Raw genomic sequence first — 17989 nt, 5'->3', positions numbered from 1 at the left:
TTCAGAAAGAGGCAGGGATGAAAAATGCTAGGAATGTATTGAAATGGACTTTTGAGGCAGAACAGGAATCTATAACACTAAAAACTGATTTGGCCAAAGCTGCAGAACTGCAGACCCCAGATTATTCTGTACCATTCCATTTGGATGTCAGTGAGCAAGGGGCTAGTGTAAGGGGGGTATAAAAGATGGGGAGGGAATTTGGAGGGGTTAAAAAAATGGTAAACTGGTTCTACCAGCTTCGACAGCTGTGTCAGTACTGTCAGAAGCTGAGTCTGAGCCAAAGTGGGAAAAAGACATGACAAAGCTTATGAATTTGACTTTGGAACAAAAATTGGCTAAAATATGTTCTCATACAGGGATTAATTGGCTTACTGCTATTGCAATTGGTTTGATATAAGTACAACTGGTTTAACACATTTTGAACTGTTGACAGGGCAACAGTTTCCTGGGCCATGGGCCCTATTCAATATGGAGGCTGGCCAGTTGCCACCTGGGGACTACTATGACAAAGTAAGGGCGGTTATTAACATATTATCTCCCCAGAACCCCACCTTTTCACAGGACTGGCAGCAGGTGACTGAGGCCCCCAGGATAAGTAGGTAAGACTGAAATTGATGAAACGAAAATGGCTGCCTGCTAAATGGTCTGAGCCCATGAAGGTCACTGCAAGGACCTCACATTGCGTTCGACTGGCGGGTAAGGGAAAAACTTGGTATCATTTGTCATCTTGTGTGAATTGTGATTCTCCTTCCAGTTCGCTGCAGGAGACCAGAGTTGACCTGCGAGCAGGTCAAAGAGAGGGTGAGCAGGAAGAACAGGAAGCAGAAAAGGACACAGCAGAAGAATCAGCTCAACCCTCAGAAGCCAACACAGGGACACAAAATTACTGTTCTAGAGAGGGTGGGAGACCTGCTAGAAATTAGCGAAGACATTCCAATTGCACACTGCATTAGCGCTGACTATGCACTAGGGGCGGGTGTAGCAAAGCAAATAAGACACAAATACGGGGTAGAAAAGTTGCAGAAACATATTAGCGCCCTGGGTCAGTGTGTGTGCTGACCACACACGGCAAGAAACAGATATTTCACCTGGTAACTAAAGCGGTGGTGCAGGGACCTGCCCACATATGAAGACTTAGAGAAGAGTTTAGAAGATCTAAAACTGCAGTGCCTAAAAGACAAAGTGAAAACATTAGCAGTCCCCAAACTAGGGTGTGGCCTTGATAAATTACAGTTTGAAACTGTACAGAATATCCTAGAGAGGGTGTTCAAAAACGGGGAGATTCAAATAGTGGTGGTGGTAAAATGAACAACACAAAGATGAATAGAATAGTGGGATGTTGGGTATTGAGCTTGACAATAATCATAGGGGTAATAATATGGGGATTGATGGGGCAAAACACACAGAAAGGGAAAAGGAGTGTGTTGACAGGAGGTGGGGCTGGGGTGAAATTGACACTGGTAAGGGAGAAAGGGAAGGATGGCCTGTGGGAATTTGATCTGTGTCAAGTGATAGATTGTGGGGGTGATGCACTGGGATGGAGAGGGTATGATGTCTATGGCTGCCTGTGGCCAACAACAGGAACAAAACCAACTGGGCCATGGTGTCACACATGGCACGATGTTAATTGGATGACCAAGCCAGGGTACACTAAAAAGATGTTAACCAATAGCCCACTAACTAGCCAGAATAATATTCAGAACAGACTTAAACTATTTAAAGGATACCAACATAGCTGGGGGAGCTGGAAAAACACGCTGATAATGTCACTGAAAGATGGTCCTGACAGCTCTGAAACTTTCATTACACTAGGGGTAGATGTGTCAGGGACAGATCCATTGGGTTTAATTAAAATTTTAGTACAAGAGCCAGAAGTAACACCAGCCCCCATAGTTGTTGATTTAAGAAAAAAAAAGAAAAAAGAAACAGTATTGAAAAGCACGGATTATAGCAACTTGACCCCTTTAGATGTAATGACCCTAGAAACTGGTTATCATGAGTCCAACCTCTGGTTAGAATGGGTTCACGAAGCATCCACAAATTTAGATTTTGAAGGATGTTTAGCATGTGCAGCTGGGAGACCTGAATTGAATACTGAGCCTGCCCCATTGTATGCAAACGATCAATGGGGATACGATTGCATCCTGCGATTAACAAAACAACAAAATCCAGCCAATTGCTCATCTTTAAGTAAATTGTACCCTGTTACAGGTAGTGGGTCATCACTAGGGGTTCCCTTGATTAGAAGAAAAGGGAACTACACATGTTTTAATTTCACTTCCACTAGCAAATCTAAAACATTGGTGGGCTCTTTTCAGAGAAATTGGTGCGAAATTACATTAGCTGATGGACATAAGAAAATAGGGCATATAAGGTAAGAGAAGGAAACTATACCTGTTTCAATTTCACATCCCCTAAAAACAATAAGCTGATAGTAGGAAACGTTAGAGTGTCATGGTGCAAGGTAATCCACCAGAGGGGGCAGGAAATGGTGGGGTCATGGGCTAGAGCAGGTCTGTATTATGCATGTGGTACAGGAGTGATGGTAGCTAGGCCCACAGAAATAACAGAAGGATTGTGCGCTATGGTGAGGATGGCTTTCCCTTTAACTTTGAATGGAAACAGGTGGAAGCAGGTTGAGAGCAATCTGGTTAGGAGAAAAGAGAACCTCCCCCGTACAAGATGCATTTGCTGACAGATTAGGGTGCATATGATGATGAGGATGAAGAAGTTTGATCTCTTTCAGAGATCAAGAGAGGGAATTGTAGAAAATACTTTTTGTTAATGCTTTTAAATTTGTGTTTTGGTTGTTCTGTGCTTATGAGAAGACAGAATGTTCTGTGCATATGAAAAGACAAAGTGTACACTATGTAACAGAATCTGTTAGTAAAATGTGTGCGTGTAGTTGCGAACTCTCTACATTTATGTCATTTCTGAGAAACCTTTGTTTACAGGCACGTAGGAGAAAAGAAGCCCTGCAAAAGTAGTAGCAATTTGAAGGTCACTTTAGACTAGACTTTTGGTCACTCTAAGAAGAAGAATGGGATGGGGCTGTATTTTCTTTTCTGTCCAGGAACGGTTGGCGATAACAGGCCCTGATTAGAGGAGAATGGTTGAACGATATCAGGAGGAGAGGCCTGCAGAATCAAGAATATAAATGCATATTTTAGCTTTGTGAGACATTCCTGGACTGCCCAGAATGTCAGATTTGATATTGGCTGTTCTGGAATCCTGAGCTCAGCACTCTTTGACTGTACTATTAAATTGGCTTTAAACGTTGACGCGGACTCGAGCTGTGTGATTTAAAGGGCGAATAAACGAGCTGGGGGGAAGTAGGTATTTTTACAATACCGGCAAATTCCAACAAAACCCATCTTTTTCGACACTATCTGACTCAATTAAAAAAAAAAAAAAAAAAATCCTCCCTTCTAGCCTGTTTTTCCTCTCTTTCTTGATCTTCTCCTTCTAGCCTGCACTCTTCTAACAACGCCTGATATATGGTATTTTTGAACACTTCCTATGTTGATCTGCCTCCTTAGGATGAATCACTTGTTGTACTCCCAATTGTAAGTCGCTTTGGATAAAAGCGTCGGCTAAATGAATAAATGTAAATGTAAATGTTAAAGGCAAACAGTTTCCTCGTGGAGGGAGCTCTGGACTGGAGAAGTTGTGGGGGCCACACCCACTACTTTCACAACTTCGAGTGGGGTGGAGAATAAGACCTTCCACCTGTGAGAGGAGATCCCTCCTGACTGGAATTGTCTAGGAGGGAAATCAGGTCTGAGAACCGGGCAGCCGTGGCCTAATGGTTAGAGAGTTGGACTTGTAATCCAAAGGTTGCAGGTTTGAGTCTCAGGTCCGGCATTGTAGGTGGGGGGAGTGAATGTACAGCACTCTCTCCACCCTCAATACCATAGCTGAGGTGAGTCCCTTGAGCAAGGCACTGTTCCCCCAACTGCTGCCTGGGCGCCACAGCAATGGCTGCTCCGGGTGTGTGTTCACGGTGTGTGTGTGTTCACTACTGTGTGTGTGCACTTGGATGGGTTAAATGCAGAGCACAAATTCCTAGTATGGGTCACCATACTTGGCCTCACTTCACCTCCTTTCCTTTCCTTACTCGACCCGGCCAGTACGGGGCGTCTACACCGCGTTCCAAATTGTATGTAAGTGTCATAAACACACAGTTTTTTGTTTTTCAATTAAACTCATGGAGCGAGACCACACAGACAACTTTGGGTTCAGACAGTTTCATTTCGCTCCCCACGAGTTTAAAACACAAATAAATGTACATCCTTTTGCACTATGCATCGAAAACCTATATATGAACACACAGTTGAACCACTAATAACTGTTAAGGCTTATTTTGGCGCGTTTATATAAGCCTTTTGATGGGTTGCGTCAAAGAAAAACCGCTTACACTTACTTTGTGAATGAATCGCGTGTGCCAGACTCTTTCACTCATGAACGTTCCTCTCAGTTAATGTAAGCGATCTCAGAGCCATTGCGAAACAAACGGCTCTGGGCGATCTCATAGACTGAGACTGAAGCGCCTGCCACAGCAAATCAGCACGTGCTGTCGTGAATAATTAAGCGAAATGGACTTCTCATAGGATAAGAACATGCAGCAGCATGAATATTTATGAGACACCGACGCGTCATCGATGTACTATAGTCCATCGCCGCGTCACAAAAGGTGACGTCAGGACAATGTAGATTTTAAACCCGGAAGATGAAAATAGCGCAAAAATGCTCAAAATTAACCAGTTATCTCTAACAATTAATATTAACAGATGCCAACGTTGCTTTCTATGATGTGCAACACAAACACTTCTGCTAAAATCTCAGGAAAAGTTGCCTGGGGTTTCATAAACCTTTAAGAAGGATGTTCCACATTATTAAGCAGGCCACAGGTTTCAAGCAATTATGGGAAAGAAAAAGGTCTCTCTGCTGCCGAAAAGCGTCAAATAGTGCAATGCTTTGGACAAGGTATGAAAACATTAGATATTTCAAGAAAACGTAAGCGTGATCATTGTACTGTGAAGAGATTTGAGGCTGATTCAGAGCACAGACAGGTTCGTGCAGTTAAAGGCAGAATGAGGAAGGTTTCTGCCAAACAAATTCATCAGATTAAGAGAGCAGCTACTAAAATGCCATTACAAAGTAGCAAACAGGTTTTTGAAGCTGCTGGTGCCTCTTGAGTCCCGCGAACATCACGGTGTAGGATCCTCCAGTGGCTTGCAGCTGTGTATAAACCTACTATTCGGCCACTCCTAACTAATGCTCACAATCAGAAACGGTTGCAGTGGGCCCAGACATACATGAAGACTCATTTTCAAACAGTCTTGTTTACTGATGAGTGTTGTGCATGTTTGGATGGTCCAGATAGATGGAGTAGTGGATGGAACATATCCCAACAAGGCTGCGACCACAACAAGGAGGTGGCGTTTTTGGCCGGAATCATAGGGAGAGAGCTGGTTGGCCCCTTAAGGATCCCTAAAGATATTAAAATGACCTCGGCAAAGTATGTCGAGTTTTTGACTTACCACTTTCTTTCATGGTACAAAAAGAAGAACTGTGCCTTCCGTAGCAAAATCATCTTCATGCATGACAATGCACCATCTCATGCTGCAAATAATACCTCAGTGTCATTGGCTGCTATCTGCATAAAAGATGAGAAACTCATGGTGTGGCCACCATCCTCCCCTGACCTCAACCAGATTGAGAACCTTTGGAGCATCCTCAAGCAAAAGATCTATGAAGGTGGGAGGCAGTTCACATCAAAACAGCAGCTCTGGGAGGCTATTCTGGCATCCTGCAAACAAATTCAATCAGAAAATATCCAAAAACTCACAAAATTCAATGGATGCAAGAATTGTGATAGCGATATCAAAGAAGGGTTCCTATGGTAAGATGTAACTTGCCCAGTTAGGACGTTTTTGATTGAAATAGATTTAGATTTCAGTAAATTTGACCACCTAATGCTGCAAATTCAGCAAATACCCATTTTCAGTTCTTTACAACCTATACAATGTTTTAACTCTGTTGTGCATAATAATGTGGAACAGTGCATTTTCAGTTTTTTTATTTTTATAAATAAATACTGTTATCATTAGGAGGTTTGTTCAATAAAATTCGAATTATACCCTAATGGTTGATGACTTAAAAATTATACTGACTGTCATTTGCATGGACTAATTTTGAAAACCAGAGAAAGATATAATTTGCATAATAATTTGGAACGCGGTGTAGAAGTCGTCGGACCCCCTTCCCGGCGCACTCTCGCCAGAACTCCCGGGAGCAGAGTCTCAAAGCCTGAGACACTGCCAACATCTCCAGGCAATAATGTGCCACATGAGATGATGAACTCTCCACAGACCGCTGGCAGAGCGGCCACTCATGACCACTCCCCAAACGTTGAGGGATGCATCCATCGCAAGTGTGACACGGCGTCAGGGAGCACCCAGCACCGGGCCCTGATTCAGAAACCAAGGTTTCCTTCACATGTCTAAGGCACGAAAGCTTCACCGCGTGACCTTGATCATGCAAATCGGGTTTCCCCTTGGGAAGAACCCCTTGGTTTAGAGACACCACTGTAGGGGTCTCATGTACAGCAGGCCAAAAGAAATTATGTTGGACGCAGCTGCCATCAGACCCAGCAGTTTTTGGAACCGCTTTTCAGTGAGTGACCGGCCTTCTCTTACTCTTGTGACCCCTATGAGGATTGAAACTACACGAGCAGGAGACAGCTGGCCCACAACGTGGATGAATCCCACACTACACCCGGATAAGTGGTTCTCTGTGATGGAGAAGGCACACTTTTCTTGATGTTTAGTTTTAACCCCAGCTCTTTCATGTACGACGATGTTGAACCGCCAACTCCAGCCAGTTGACGATAAAGTTGAGTATATATCGTGAAAGTGTGGGGTGAGAGTGCAAGGCCAAAAAAGAACCCGATAATGGTATGCTTTCCCCCTGAAAAAAAAAAACCTCAGGAAATTCCTGTCATGGGGAAGGATGGAGACAATAAAAAAAAAGGCGTCCTTCAGGTCTAACGTCACAAACCAGTCCTCGGACCTGATCTGTGACACGACCTGCTAGACCGTAAGCATATGGAATTAATGCGCATGACTGTACAGTTCAACAAGCGTAGATCTAAGATGGGCCTAAGGCCCCCATCCTTCTGGGGAACAATGAAGCACCGGCTGTAGGACCCGGACTCTTGCTCATGTGGAGTTACTTTTTTTTTTTCAATTGCCTCCTTCCCCAGAAGAGTGTTTACTTCTTGTTCCACAACCAGAGCCTGCTCTAGTGGGAAAAACTCAGCTGAAACAGGGAGGAGGAACACCGAACTAAATGCGGTAACCTCTTTCTACAGTGTGCAGGACCTATTGAGAGACATTCAGCAGAAGTTTCCACGCTGCCAGACAGTCTACTAAAGGAATCAGCCTCTCGAGCCTGACCTCGGGTGTTAGAGAAACAGCTGACATGGGGTCTTGAAGTGGCAAACCGACAGGAATGCACCCAGCCAACTGTCGAGGGGAACTTCGTAGAGGTCATAAGCTTTCAGATACCTCTACGATCTCGGGCGGTAGTTGACAAATATGCTCGCAGGGGTCGCTGCTCCCTGAAGCATCCTAGGTGGCAGGGTTGGCAGAATGATCCCCTGGTGACACTGAGGAGAGATGGGCACCGTGTAATGAGGTGTTAATCGCTCTTGCCCAGAGGGGACTGTCCCTATCGGCTCTCCATAATAGTTAGGGCCTTTTTGCCGGGCCCTTCTTAGCCTACAAGACCACTCTCAGGACCGTCCTCATCGACGCCCTCTACATCTACCTCCTCGGAGGAAGACAAGAGAAGCACCGCGCCCTTTCCCTGGGGGGAGAAACCGCAGAGCGGGCTTCCGATTCCAGTGAGCAGGCGGTGGATCTGACAGGGGAGGTAGAAGATAGGGACTCGACCGTCTCCGTACCCTCTGCCAGATCCAATTGCGATCCCCACGGGTGCAATCGCCGCTCTGCCTCGGCGGAAGCGGGACCAGACCCGCGAGGAACGCTGTTGAAAACTCCCTCCTCAAAGATAGCCTTCCCGGGAGCGGAGGCAGATGCATGCGTTCGCAGTGCGGACAACCAGCCTTGAGGGCTGATGTGCACGGAGAAACACACGGTTCTTGTGGTGTTTCTGCATTTCACCCTTATAATTATTGTTTGGCACACACACAGACAAACAATCACTCTCTAAGGGTGTACTGACACTAGGCACGGTTGCCGTGAACCGGGCTCGAGTACGATTGCCCCACCTCCCCACTTCCTTTCTGGCCGACATTATGTATTGATGGTTAAAAAATAAATAGGAAGAGCAACATGCTTTTAAGCTTCCTGGTCGGTGACGTCATCACGCTGGTGACGTCATGCGATTCCATTGGACAGATTACACACGTGATTCACAGCATGGTCATGCTGAGGCCGTTCCCATAGCGTTTCGACACAGCTCGATGTTCCTGGAAGGGAACAGTCAATATTTTTACACCAGTTGAATGTGAAGTGAGATATGCTGAAGTATGGTGAATTTGTGCTCTACATCTAATCCATCCAACTGTGCGTGCACACACAAACACACACATAAACACACACAAGTTGTGTTTACATGTTTTATGAGGACATTCTATAGGCGTAATGGTTTTATACTGTACAAACCGTATTTTCTATCGACCTACACTTAAACCTAGCCCTCACAGGAGATTGTGCACACTTTTACTTCCTCAAAAAAACTCATTGTGCATGATTTATGAGCCTGTATTCTCATGGGGACCTAATAAATTTCCCCACAAGGTCTAATAGCCTCCACGAAGTGCATTTTAAATCCTTTAATGTACGGCACACGGTTAAAACAGACGGTTATTTTCATCAGTTATGACACAGCTCTAGCATTCTGCCTGCTTCAAATCAGCCACAGAGATGAAATAGTGCGCTAAGATCACATTCATTCGAATTAAATATAGCATTCGTTTCAGTGAATTATCGATCAGTCGACCTAGAGAAGGCCATAAAGTGATGACAGTTTTGTGTGTATGTTTGTTCATACCTGCCTGCTGTGCGGCTCTCTCTACAAACAACGAATTCATTCAAAAACAGCAGCTTTACCACCTCGTTGCAGAGGAATATAATGTAGCGATCTAGTATCTAGGCTATTTTAATAAGAATCACGGGCAAGCGCTGACAAGAAGTTTATGTATGTGCGGAGCACAATGCGATCTCCGACCTGTTGCTCTCTCTCTCTCTCTCTCTCTCTCTCTCTGTGCATTTGCGTGCATCAATTAAAGCAGCGCATTAATATAGAACGGTGATTAAACTGACTTTGAACTACCTGTGCATTCAACAGTTTTACTGCATACCTCCCAGCCAATCAGAATCCAGTATCCAGACATTCCATGTGATAATTAACTTTATTATCACTTTAAACATAAAAGTAAATAGGAAATAGAACGCAAAAAAAGAATAAAAACCATAGACTACGTACAACTTTATTTAATGTTATGTGCCCAAGATTTAATGATGTTGTTTAAATATATATATAAAAAAAATTACAGTCTTAAATGAACTAAATTAAAAATGAAATAATAGAAAAAAGCCTACATTTTAACTGGGAAGAGAAACAGACATTTACTCGTTTGAGCTAGAAATTAAGACTGTATTAGTCAGCTTACAATTTATTTTCATTTACTGCTATTATAAAAATACACTTACATATAGGATAATAATTGTACGTGTGACACATTTAATGTCCAACAACAAATATTTTAGCAAAATGTCTACTTTTCCCAGAATCATTGAGCTACTACTATATTGTGCTCAGTCTTTTTAGCGTGCAGCAGTTTACTTGTGTACTACTCATTTACTTGTGTAAACCTCGTCCACTCCTGACAGTAAACTTGATATGTTTGCATGTCTTTCTAACATATACAAATGAAGAATATGCCCTGAGAAAACACAACATCTCAAATGTATTAAACTGTTCAAATAGATCCACAATCGGATTAAGGACTGCTTAAAAACAAGCGTGCACATCAAATTGCCTTCACTGACTGAACCAGGATCACATTAGAGAGATTGTGTGACTTTAAATGGTCATTTATGGAACCACTTTAACCCAGATTGGTTTATTATTTCATCTCAAATCAGGTTTTGGACTTTAATCCCAGTTTTTCTAAGAGTCTTTTGGAAACAGCCCTCAGAGCTTGACATAAACATGACATAAACTGAGTTAAGGTTAGGAGACACTGCCAACTTAAACCATAAGAGCAGTCACATGATGGGAGCTCCTGTGAGAAGCATGCACACAGACCAGAGGAGTGTTCCATAAAACAAGTTTACCAAATAAGCCAGGCTTATTTTAGTTAGTCTGACTTATTGTCACCGATTTGGCTAAAAATAAGTCAGACTAACTGAAATAAGCCTGACTTATTTGATAAACTTGTTTTATGGAACACCCCCCTTGTATGGTTGACTCACGAAGCTCCATGGAGCACAGGACTTAATTCTCAGAGATGAGAGGGAGACCGAGATGCAGTCAGATTTCAAAATTGAGGTAAATTAATATAATTTGACATTTATTAAATCACATTTAACTGTGTTTATACTGAAACTGGCATTTTGCTTGTCAGAAATACTTAATTTGATGTTACTTTAAGTTGGGGTAGAAATAAAAAAATGCCAAAGCTCAGCATTTTGTTCACATACTCCTCCATCAGTTTGAGAACCACTGGTTTATATCGTTCTCATGGTAAAATACAGGTCCTTTTTAAAAAATGTGCATATTGTGATAAAGTTCATTATTTTCTGTAATGTACTGATAAACATTAGACTTTCATACATTTTAGATTCATTACACATTAACTGAAGTAGTTCAAGCCTTTTATTGTTTTAATATTGATGATTACGGTTTTGAAAATTCATTCAGCCGTTCTCCTGTTCTGGCGATATCACTTTTAGCATAGCTTAGCATAAATCATTGAATCCTATTAGACCAGTAACATCGCATTCAAAATTGACCAACGAGCTTTGATATTTATCCTATTTAAAACTTGACTCTTCTGTAGTTATATCGCCTACTAAGACCAGCGGAAATGTAAAGCTGCGGTTTTCTATGCTGATAGGATTAGGAACTACATTCCCATTCCAGCGTAATAATCAAAGAAGTTTGCTGCCGAAATATGACCGAAGCAGGCGCAGTAATATCACACAGCACATGTGCAAATGTTTACTTCCGTCAACTTATCCAACGTGACCAACTGCATGCACAGGCAGCGTTCCTCGCCAGACATTTGTGAGAGACGATTTAGAAGATATTTACTTTGGTGCAGATCCTGAACCATATCAATCAAAATGCTCGGAACAAACACGCCATTTCTTGATCGTTTCTCACAGTGTTTTGAGATCCATGTTCAGAGCAGCCAGCCATTGATTCATTAGTCGAAATTACTATTTTTTTCGTGGGAATTCTATGAAACATGGTAGTAGAGTACGTCTTCGACTTACTATCACAACCCCTTACAATGCACATAACCATAGCTAATCACACACAGTTAAATCCAGCCACTTACAATTTACCAGCTGCAACTCTGACAGCTGCAACAACCGGAATTACACAAACTTAGCACCGGTCACACTGGAAGTTACATAGCTGGGATCTAATTTCAGGCGCTGTGTGATATTACTGCGCCTGCTTCGGTCATATTACGGCAGCAAACTTCCTTGACTATTGTACCGGAATGGGAGTGTAGTTCCTAATCCTATCGGCCCAGTAACTCACAGCTTTGCATTTCCACTGGTCTTAGTACACAATATAACTACAGAAGAGTCAAGTTTTAAAAAGGACAAATACGGAAAATAGTTAGTCATTTTTGAACGCGATGCTACTGGTCTAATAGGATTCAATGATTTATGCTAAGCTATGCTAAAAGTGATATCGCCAGAACAGGAGAACGGCTGAATGAATTTTCAAAACGGTAAAAATCTACTTATTAACTCGGTGGGAGTTGGAGAATGAGCCAACTTTCCAAAAAAAAGTGGAGTGTTCCTTTAACAAAACCATTTGAAAGTTGTTTTGAACGGGATTTTGAAAAGCGCGTCCCCCGAACCTGTCACTGTATCAGTAGTCAGGCTAGTGAAAGTTGTGTAAAGGATTGAAACCAAGTTGTACCACGACAATTTCTCGCACTCGCACAAATGCTCTATATATTCAAATATAATTTTTAGGTTGCGCAGATTAAACCAAAAGGGTCGCAATTTCAAGCCCTGCTGTCGCAAAACGAGTTATGCTCGTCTACTGTCCTGGAAAATATAATTGGCTGAATCTTATAAATGCTGGATTAAGATCGTGTGGGGGGTCGAATCGAGATCGCAATCTTTTAGAGATTAATTGTACAGCTCTAGGTCCCTGCTTCTGCTATTTTCTTGGACTGAGGAGGACATTTTGAGGAACTTCTAAAACTTTTAGCTATTTTACACTATAAACAAGTAGTGAACAGGCGCTCTAAATCCCAGACTGCTGTGTAAATCGGTTTTTGCAAACAACCGTCTGCTATGTAAATTACTATGAATGTAAACACAAACCACAATCATCTCATCTGCAGCGAGTCATTTCCTCTCGCGGCTCTGATAATGATGCAATTGGCATTTATTTTGACAACATGCTTCAGACATATTTTATTTGTTATTTATACTAGTAGCCTGTTGTGATGATTTTTCACGACCCAAATTTTTGGTGCCCCCCAGACACTTGTGGAACGCCGGCACTTCTCATGATATATAATATTTGTGTCACCACAAATAAATCAATGCATGGGGAACACATCAACCTGAGCCCAATGTATGCCTACTCATCAACTTAACCTAAAGTTGGGGTAGAATTAAATTAATGCCAAAGCTCAGCCTTTTTTTTGTACCCCTCTATCACCTCACATACCCCAGTTTGAGAACCACTGGTTTATACCGTTCTCATCTTAAAATTACAGTACCTTGGTGTAAGTTTGATCTATGATTCCTGACCAGTGGTCATCTATTTATTTACTTGATTATATTGATATTTGTTACGGTCATCAGTTGGAGTGTCTCTGAACTTCAGTAGAGTTCACTCCAGTACAAACTCTGTCTTTGTTCACTCAACCTACCATGTTTCACCCTTGTCTGTGTCATTTTCTGATTGGTTCCTCTGTTCTCTGTGTCCGTTTCCCATTGGTTGGTTTTGTAATGTGTTCACGTTTGTTTGGTATACAAGTCTGTCCCTCACACCTTTGTTTGCTGATTGTTGTTTAGCTGTAGCATTTATCTAGTTTCCTTGTTTTTGTTTCCCTGCCTTGCCTTCGTGTTTTCGATCTCGGACTGTTTTCTAGTTTTCTTGATTCCTTGCAACCCCCCCATCAGAATTTAACTTAAATGTTAATGCTTTTGTTTTGCCTTACTTTTGTTTATTTGTTTATTTTGTGTTTATTATTATCAGACTTGCTTTATATTTACAACTCTGTTTTCTCCTATTTTGTACTGTTTTTCTGTATGTCCTACATTGTGTTGGTCTACAAAAAAAAAAAAAAAGGTAAATGAAATAATCTCATGAAATCACATCGTATGAAAGAGTATCATCTGTTGCATTTGTATAGTCTTAGTGATCTTTTATGAGGTTTAGGCTAATTCCTAGCCTGGAAAAATCCATACCCTAATCTATTAAGATTAAGGGTCTGGCATTGAGCAATGAAAAGTTCAAACTATTCATTAACTATCAACTAATATGTGAATGGTCACTAGCGTTTCATTCAGCAGCGAGACATATCATCCTGTTCAAATTAGGTTTATGTATAACTATTGAATAGTTCAGTTTTTCGTTACAGTAAGCTTACCAAGTGACTCTTACCAGTATCAATAAATGAGATGGACCTCATCCACCACAATCAGAGACCTTGTTCGATAACATTTATCGCCACTTCTTTTTAACAGCCAGGACTCGAGACTGCCGAATGCTATCTGGCATTGCCCGCTTCGGATCTTTTCCTCTTAGTGGTCGCCCCATACGCTTAACTACCAGCGGAGCTAACTGAGAAATTAAACTCTTGCCGTATCCAGTCGGCAAAACAGCAAAAACGTCCTTCTTGCAAAGGAACGATTCGAACGTGGCTTTCCGTTCCTCTTTTAAATGAAAAGCCAAGTCTAACTCGGTGATTGTAGCAGCCAAAGCCGTTTCAAACAACTGATTTTCATCTGTAAAACAGAGTGTCTTGCAGTAGTGATGTATGTCTCGAGACCGGTCTCGAGACTACTTTTACGTGTCTCAGACCGTCAAGACTGATTTAGCAGTACTACACGCAAATAAATAAATAAATAAATAAATAAATATACGCTCTAGAATCTTTGGTATCCACGAAAACACAACGTTTGATAATGTAACATTAATATTTTGCGCCCTTCAAATCAAATGCAACCAATCACATGCATGTTTTTTTTGTTTTTGTTTTTTGCGACAGCTGTTGGCGCTCATCCATCCATGTAACGTTATGCCCTCTATATTAACAGTTTTTGAAATTTTTCTTGAAAATCTGAAACAAAATAATAATTATCTAAAATAAATAATCATTTTTGTAATCATTGCGTTCAAAAGCCATGGCGGAAAAATAAAGACTGCGACCTGAACAGCACCTGAATTAAATCTAGGCTACTGCATCAATTTCTATTGATGTATTTTATATAACACAAGAGATCAAGCCAATATACTGGAGCTGCTTAATCATTAAAGGATAGACATTCAAACACGCAAGCGATCTCATTTGTAAATGACAACGATTTTCCATATCTATTAAACCTTTGAAAAAGCCTTACATTCAAATCTGTATTTGCACTGCCGCTAACAGAGAGAGCATTCATCATGTTCATGTAAAAAACAGCTTCACAGTCTTTTCAAATACCCAGTCATTCATATTAGCACAGCAATATTATGATTAAAGGTCATAGTTTGGATATAAACACTGATGTGATGTCAATGGAAGAAATGAAAACAGAGCACTTCATCTTTTGAAAGTAATTGACGCTTCAAATAAAGTTTGTGTCGATTGCATTGTTTCGCCACTAGATGGAAACAACTGTTAAAAAATGGATTTTCCAATGAATAGATTGATTAAAAAACGCAGATTCATCCAGTGATGTTTTTGTGAGCAAGTCATTTGTTCATTCAAACTACTTTTTCATAAATTTAATATAAAAAATTGGTGTGTTAAATATATTGTATTTTAAATATAAATATTACGTATTAAATTATTAATATTTCATTCAAATGCATTAAACACTTTTATTTTACAATATTTTGCTTAGTTTAGAATTGCGAGGAAATCGTGATCACTATTTAATCTCAAAAAACTAAAACTAAAACTGAAACTAAACTATATAAAAACTAAATAGAAATGTGTTCACAAAATAGAAACTAAACTAAAACTAACAAAATTGCTAATGAAACTAATAAAAACTAAACTAAATTTTATAGAAAATTTGAAAACTATACTAAAGTAAAACGAGTTTAAAAAAGCTAAACTACATTAACCTTGGCTTCAACACTAGTCTGTTTTTTTTCTCCGGTCTCGACTTGGTATCGTTCTTGGTCTCTACTTGGTCTTGGTCTTGACATGGTCTGTCTTGGTCTTGGTGTTGGTCTTGTCTTGGTCTCTATACCTTCTGGGCTTGACTACAAGTCTATCTTGCAGAGACAATTCAAATTGTGCTCTGGCCAGACCTCTGGATTTCCAGGGTAGCTAATTCCATATTAATGCTACAAATTAAATGCCCGATGTCATAATAACAAATGGCCAGATTAAAAGCAGGATCTTCTCAGCTGCGCTTAAAGACAGCGTTAGTATGTGACCTAAACTTCTGTCAAATGTCAAAACATTTCTACACTCGTGAGACATTATTAATAAATATTCTGTATATTTATTTCTGTGATGAGTTCAGCTTTAAGAATAAAAACCAACCTGTTTGTTCCTCAGTTTCTTCATGTTTGACTCTGAATGTTTCTTCAATCTTCATGACCTCACTCTCCTCTTTAATAAACACCATCTGTGTTTGTTCCTCAGTATCTTCATGTTTCAATGTTTCTTCAATCTTCATGTCTTCACTCTCCTCTTTAATAAAAGCCATCTTTAGAATAGTGTATCTTGTGGATCTCTGTTGATTCTCCAGTTTTTCTGTGTGTTTGAAAACTTTGTCCTGTTTAAGATGAGAATAATTAATAGAAAGAAAAATCAATGCAAACTAAATCTCTGGGTGCGTCTCAATCAGCTCCTAGTTCAGTATTCAGTGCACTAGTAAGACAAAGTTAATATACAATTTATAAAATACACAAATTACCCAGAAGGTTTATATTTAGGCAGGCAATTTTTTTATTTAAATTTCGTATTGAAATATTTGTTCATATCTAATATATTACACTTTCATGAAATCATTCTCGGTTGTGATTCACTCGTTTGTGTTTGTTGTTGTCGTCTGTAGTCCGCGTGCCGCTGAATCGAATCACTGAATCATTTCACAAATGATTTGATTCAAATGATTCGGATTCTCAGTTTCTCTCATCACTTCAACATACATCAACATCAACACACGATTGATTCATGATATAGAGACAGAAATGAGACGCACATTCTGTTTCTAAAGGATAGCGTCTTCAGTAACACTAAAGCATCAACGTTTTATTTAATAAGGATGATTTACTTTACATAGCTTGTAAAAACGCTTTATTGATGCAACAATATACATTGGTTTAAAAACTTTAAAACCACAAACCTTTCTTCATGTGAATCACAACAGATGAGGAGCGCGGCGAAGCTTTATGACGTCACACCAGAGCAAAATAAAAGTCCCATTGGTGCACTGCTCTCTAGAATCACAAATGCATCATAGAAATGTTGTATATAGAATAAAATTTCGTACTCATATGATGGTGCTTGTCTAAAGTTATTAACATCGTGAATCTAGGAATATTTTCTATATTTTTTTATGTATATTTAAAAAAAACTACCGCTTTCTGTTTTTATACCTTACCATTAAACTCACATTAAACTAGTTAATGCTGCTGTGTAACTGTTACAAAGAGGGTTTGCTGGCAAATTTGATTTATAACTCTTTTGACTATTGTAATCAGTGTCTTGATATATTGTTTGTGTATTTATTCCTCTTGAAAAATCATTGAAACGCTGTCAGGGATCTTATTTTTCTTTTGCTGTTTGGGTAAATGAGGACACGACAATATATTTGTCACAGTTTCTATTTACCTCTACAGAAGTTTACAAAACGCTGACTACAATTTCTGAGAACCCCATAAATGTGAAAAGGATCTATACACAGTCAAAGTCACATAATAAAAAGGTTCATGTCAATCTTTGCATGAATTTTGTCACTTACTTGCAGAGTTAAGAATTTGAGATGTCTTAAATAATTTTTATTTGCCAGGATACTCCTCAATTTCTTCCTCATACTATAAACGTTAACTACACTGTAAAAAATGAATCATGAGGCTTGTAATTTTCATTAAAAAATTTGATGTAATCATTAAAAATAATGTGCATATTTCATTAAAAAAAACAGTTTTCTGTATTTCTTTTAAAATATTGAGAACATTTCACTAATAAAATTAAGAGATAAATTTCACATCTATTTTTAAGCAAACTTGGGTAATTTTTCCAGGCTAAATTTGAGGAACATGTAGGCAAAAATATTGAGGAACAAAGGTTTCTTTTTTTTTTTTCTTTTTTTTTTAAGAAAATTGGACCAATAATCCAATTTTGATTGAGTCACCTTCATTTGAATCTCAACAACAGCAGTGATCGCATGACATTTTGAATGAGCAGACGAAATTAACGTTAAGAGGTGACTTCCGGTTATGGCGTGCAGCTGATAAGTCGTGTGAATCGGGCTCGCTACTAAATGTTCGTTTAAATTCTCAAAAAGGCTAGAACTGA

At 40.0% G+C, this 17989-nt stretch overlaps 1 protein-coding gene across 1 annotated transcript in view; it reads right to left on the bottom strand.

Moving 5' to 3' along the window:
• Positions 1-16233, bottom strand: part of LOC141340999 (uncharacterized) — a 38253-nt gene extending 22020 nt beyond the window's left edge. Inside the window, exon 1 of the mRNA XM_073846129.1 lies at positions 16007-16233. Within this exon, the coding sequence (XP_073702230.1) occupies positions 16007-16172 (166 nt within the window). The 5' untranslated portion in view covers positions 16173-16233. The remainder of the gene's footprint in view (positions 1-16006) is intronic.
• Positions 16234-17989: the final 1756 nt, after the last annotated feature.

This window comes from Garra rufa, chromosome 1 (assembly GCF_049309525.1).
Source record: "Garra rufa chromosome 1, GarRuf1.0, whole genome shotgun sequence".
In the NCBI taxonomy this organism is placed as follows: Eukaryota; Metazoa; Chordata; class Actinopteri; order Cypriniformes; family Cyprinidae; genus Garra; species Garra rufa.
Note: the sequence above shows the minus strand (reverse complement) of the source record. Positions and strands in the feature narration are given on the sequence as shown.